The following is a 5,356-nucleotide window of genomic DNA, read 5'->3' as shown; positions in this document are numbered from 1 at the left end:
TAGGACCTTGCACTTCATTTTGTTAACAGAGCCTGTTTTATTTCTAGGTCAGGATCACACGGAACTGATTTATGCTTTGTCTCTTTTCTCCCTAACCCATGCTATTTCCATTACTCCAGCACACAATGCAAGGTATTGACATCACCTCGTAAATACCACAGTTTATCAAAATGAACAGTGCACAGTAAGAAAATCCTCCATTCCTGGTCGAAGAGACCCAAAACACCAAAATATTAAGCAAAAATCAGATGTGTCACTGTCTTACTCTGTTCTATTTATTCCTTAACTTCACCATGCAGTGGGAAGAGACCAATACTGAACACAGAGGGTTTGGTGGTCAGAAAGGACAGAGAAGGCAGACATGGATGCAAACAGCATTTTAAGTTTCAATCACATTCAGTAACATCTGCAAGGAAACATGTTCTTTCCTCAGTGGGCACAGCCACGGTGAGGGACTAGCAGAGCTTTCTGGAAAAGACTCATGCTCTAAATGTGAATTTGAATGGTTTCTACAAGTGCTTGTGACATCCTCCAACTCTCCCAGATGCAAAAGTCGAGTTTGTGTTGAACTTACTCTCGGCATCCTCCGACGATGCCTATTCGCCCATCTTGACCTTTATGCTTTTTCCCTGTGAGAGGAGGGATGACATTGCGCACCAGCTGGAAAATATTCTCCATGTCCTTTAAAGAGTGTGTTCTGTGCAGTGAAAACGACCTCTCTATAACTGAAAAGAAGAAAATAAGTGTTACTTTAATGCTCTATCCCAAGCCACCCCTTGCATTTCTTTTAAGTGCTCAGGAACACTAACGAAACCACACAAAGATCCGTGAAGTGACACAGCTCCAAAACCCAAATGCTCTGTCACTCCAAGACCTGTGAAACAGTGAGTGACTGGGGAAGGTGATGAGTCTAAAAACGCACTTAGGGCCTGATGCAGGGTATGTTCTCACTGGCTGTTCACAGCTCTAATTTAGGGCTCAGGTACAGGGAGAAATAACAACCCAGAATAGTTCTATGAACATCTTGTAACTAGAAATATCTTCGTGGTTCAGTCTGAAATCGCTTCCATAACGAAGCTCCACTGAAACAGGTGCACTTAGCAAGGACTGAACACACCCAGGCACAGAGCAAGCACAAAGCAACTGAGCCCAAGTTTTAACACACACCCTATTTCTCTTCCCCTCTCTGAGCAGAACCAGAGCCTCTCCCACGGCTGCTTTGTTCCAGCAGGTGGTTACAAAGCATAATGAGAGTCTTTCTGCAAAACCATAACCCAGTGAACTAGCTGCAAACACCACCACAAACAGATCATTTTGAGCTGGCATCAGCTCCAGATCTCTGATGCAAACCTACATGTCAAGCCACACACTGAGACAACTGCACAGCCAGGAGAATATTCAGATTACATTCAATTACGCTACAAAAATGTGGAAGCAGAAAGTATTTCAGCAATTACAACTAGAGAGAATGAAAACTTAACATGGTAGTTTGAAGACCAGAACTTCTATCAGTGATGTGTTAATTACAAATTGCAGTGAAGACACTAAAAGAGTAAGAGCCTCATTAACTGTACAGTTCTGTCCAGAAGAGCAGTTCATCTCAGGGTTAAGACTGGTGTCCTAGGCTGTGACCATGTGACTGTACTTTTTACACTTCTTCTAAAGAGCTTTCAAGGAACTACTGTAACAGTAAGACATAATTATGTAGAAATAAACCTCCCCTGGTACTCCTTATTTTCAGCAGTACAAAACTCAGTAACTCCAAACTATAAAGGAGAGAAAAAAGGGAAGGGGAAAAATACAGAGACAAAATAAAGAAGAAAAACTGAAGCAGAAATTTTGAGTGTAAGATGCAATAAAGAAGAGAACTCCACGTGTGTGAGCTGTCAGCAAAAAGCATCTTTTCCTCTGTCTTCCCCAAAACTAAACCTCAAGCAGCAATAAAATGCTTTAGTGATCAGTAATGACAAATACTCCTGTCTGATCTTCACTTTTAAAATCCTTCTATAACACAGACATCCCACTCCTACCGAGCCCAGATAAAAAATAGGGGGGAAAAAAAAGGAAAGAAAAGGAATGAAAATAAAAGGAAAAGGAAAAAACCCACAACCTGGTTTGGATTACAGCCAAAATAGCACTGCAGTGACCCGGAGGAGAACACAACGCTCATCTCCTCTGGAAATAGGGCAGATTATTTTTCTGAAATCACACTGCATACACTCACTGCTTTTCAGTCACACAAGAGTATAATGCAGCTTGTAACCCTGAAAGTGCAGTGCTGCTGAGAAGGTCCTCTGATTCCTTATTGCTGTGGGGTTTTATATGCAAAGTGACTGCATAATAAATGGAGAGAAAACAGAGAATTATGCCAATAAAGCACTCCTTAACAGAGCTCTACTCTACCTACACAATCATTAAGGCATACTTACCTATAAATAACTGAAAACCTAACTCCCTAAAAGATAAAACTTAACTCCTCAAAAGATAAGAGTTAACTCCTTGAAAGATGTGCTGCCTGAAGAGTTATGTTCACATCTGAGTACACAATGCTCTGTTACACCTTCACCACTTAGAAGATTCGAATCCCAAACTACTCTTGGTACAAACACATACAGTGCATTTTTGCACAGTACAGGATGAGTGCACCCATGTGATGAATCCAGCAAGAAAAACTGAAGTCACTACAGATAATTAACCTTCCAGCAGTAATGGCCTTGCAGGTACCACTATCACCCCAGCCTAGAACCTGACATGATTTCCTCAGGGATTTTCCAAAGCATTTCAGTTTTGCTTTTCATTTACAAGTGCAAACAACATTTCAAATGCTGGATCCATGCGTGCCACAATTCCCCTATGCCAATCTGTTGCCATCAACACAAACAGAGCAGCTATCCAGCCCAGGAGAACCACAACCAGGTTACCCAGCCTGAACCTTCCACAGGCCCAACCACCCAGCACGTTTCACAGGGAAATGTACAGCTGAAACAGCTCCAGGATCCTCTCAGGATGCAGAGAATGCCTGTTAGGATCTGGCATGCCACATTATTGTTTAACACTCAGGCTGGGTGGTTTTTTTCTCTCTTTTCAAACAACACTTTTTTCCTTCTGAGCAGCGAAAAGAATTAGAACAGAATAAGATCTGGGTGGTTCCCACGTGTCAGTCTACAACCACCAAACCCCAACCTGGCTCCAATTCCAGCATGGACAGAGCATCCCTGATTTCCTCCTCCCCACAGCTCCAGAGAGAAATGCCACAGATCCCCAGGAGTCTGTTAAGAATTGCTGCTATCTCAGTGTCAGCCTCTGGCCCACACACCAGGGAGTGAAGGAGAAGTCTGTGCATAAACACCAATTCTAGAGCTGCTGCTTTGCCTTTAAAATTAATCCAGGCACCCAAAGGATTCCTAAATGAGCTGGTGTAGAAGAAAAACATAAGCCAATGTTTTCACCTTCCTTCTATCACACCTACTGTAACACCACAGCAATTAATTAACAATAAGGTTCAGAATTTTGTTGGAAAGAAATTTATTTTAAAGAAGTAGATTTTAACATCTGACTTACTTCAGCTCAGGCAAAACTCCGCTTTTTTCCCCAGCCCTGAAAGAACACATGCACAGCTTTAGCTTCATAGAGTGGGTTAGGCTTGGCAACTTCAACAGCAACAGAACTTATGCTATGAAGTCTATAATACTTCCCCACAGCTTTCAGCAGCTGCCACTTGCCTTTTACATCAAAAACTTCTCCTAAATCCACTTTACAGAGATGTGAATGAGGGCAGAAGTCCCCAGTGCTTACAGGGTTCCAAAGGTAAGAGTTTGCTCATTAAAACGTGTTGTAACTAATGCACCTACACCAAATAATCAGCACAACGACACGAATGGCGACTTAATTTCGCTCGATACCAGACAGACACCTTCACCACCGTATGAAATCATCCCATTTTATTTGCAAAAGCTGCTTACTACCAGTGCTTTCACAGAGAAGGTTTAGGAACCCCCTAGGTTGTACTTATGCTGTAGAGGGAAGTACCTATGGGTGGAGAAAGTGCTGCTGTCATAGCACTGTAATTAAAGTTATCCGCGTACGAGCGGTGGTTTGCTCGCCGAGGAGGACTCGCTGGTATCGACTGCGACCTCTGCGACACTGAGGAAGAGATTCCTGTCAACATCTGTCCCAACATCTGTAACATCTGGAGCTCCCGAGCGTGCTCAGCCTCCCGACGCTTGTCCTCGATTTTGAGCCTCTGCTCTTCGAACCTGTAGAACTTCTCGTCCGTATCCATGCTCTGCTGCAGGAATTTTTCCATCATTTTATCCAGTGTCAAGTTGGTGTGGCGTTTTTTTGACCTTTTGGGCTGACTGAGGGGTGGGGTGATGGTTGGAGCATTGACTTCTTTAAAGCCTAAAGCAAGAAAAGAAACCATTACTTTTCCCACGGAAAACAATTTGCTAAGGAGAAAGCAGCAGAAGAGAACCTCCCTATGAGATGTGCACCTGAGGCAGCACAAAGCGTTACACTTTCTCCTCTATGAACTGTGGTTATTTCAGACACTTTTCTTTCAGAGTACCAGAGTGAAAACACAAGCCTCTGAAAAGTTGTAAAGGCAACACCAGGAATCACACAGAGGCATCTTTTAATTGCTGTTGTCCTACTAAACTCCAACAATAAGAGCCTTTTTGATCTGCTAAAAAGGTTTAAGTGCAGACTATTAAATCGTATAGCCTCATTTGTGCATTGCAGGTAATTACATTAATCTAAATTGAGTTTCAGTCTGTTGGCATTCCAGATTTGCATTTCAAAAGGACATTAGCGTAAACAACTCTTTGATGGGGTTTGTGTGTAAAAAGAAGGTTGGTTTAACCGCAACCAATTGGCTGATTCCTCAGTGATGTCAACTCCTGAGGACAGGTTCATGTTTGTATTAAAAAACCCGAATTAATCCGAACTTGAAACAAACAAACAAACAACACTTCCCGTGGCACATCCACGACACAAAGCAGAGCTGAGGGAAAGGCACAAGCAGGGAAAAGCTCTGTGGAAGTGCTGCTTCTGCTCGCAGAACTGCCAAAGTTAGAAGCAGAGCTGCTGAAACGACCCAAGCAATTCATTATGCGAAAGCTCTCCCCTAGCTTTCCGGCCCATCTGCAACCATAAGCAGATTTTTCAGGTATTATTATAATCATCATCGTTTTACTGGTGATTAACAAAGCCAGCCTGCATAAACCCCTCCAGCAGCCGTTTCCCTGCGCAGTGCCACCTGACACTGCCTGCCGGAGTTTGCCATTGACTTCCCACCGGCAAACGGCCACAAAAACTCACTGGGGTCTGTGCGTGCAGCACTTCCCACGCCCCGTCC

General features: G+C 43.3%; 1 protein-coding gene across 1 annotated transcript; it reads right to left on the bottom strand.

Moving 5' to 3' along the window:
• Nucleotides 1-574: 574 nt before the first annotated feature.
• Nucleotides 575-4,363, bottom strand: LOC103809822 (the record flags this gene model as incomplete). The annotated part of the gene is made up of 2 exons (XM_009082691.1): nt 4,030-4,363; nt 575-725 (listed from the first exon to the last, which is right to left on the bottom strand). Coding segments are annotated over exons 1-2 (431 nt in total), but the record flags the coding sequence as incomplete, so codon positions are not given.
• Between the last annotated feature and the right edge of the window lie 993 nt (nt 4,364-5,356).

This window comes from Acanthisitta chloris, unplaced genomic scaffold (genome assembly GCF_000695815.1).
Source record: "Acanthisitta chloris isolate BGI_N310 unplaced genomic scaffold, ASM69581v1 scaffold32149, whole genome shotgun sequence".
NCBI classification, from domain to species: domain Eukaryota; kingdom Metazoa; phylum Chordata; class Aves; order Passeriformes; family Acanthisittidae; genus Acanthisitta; species Acanthisitta chloris.
The sequence above is the reverse complement of the archived record's forward strand: the minus strand, read 5'-3'. Positions and strand labels throughout refer to the sequence as shown.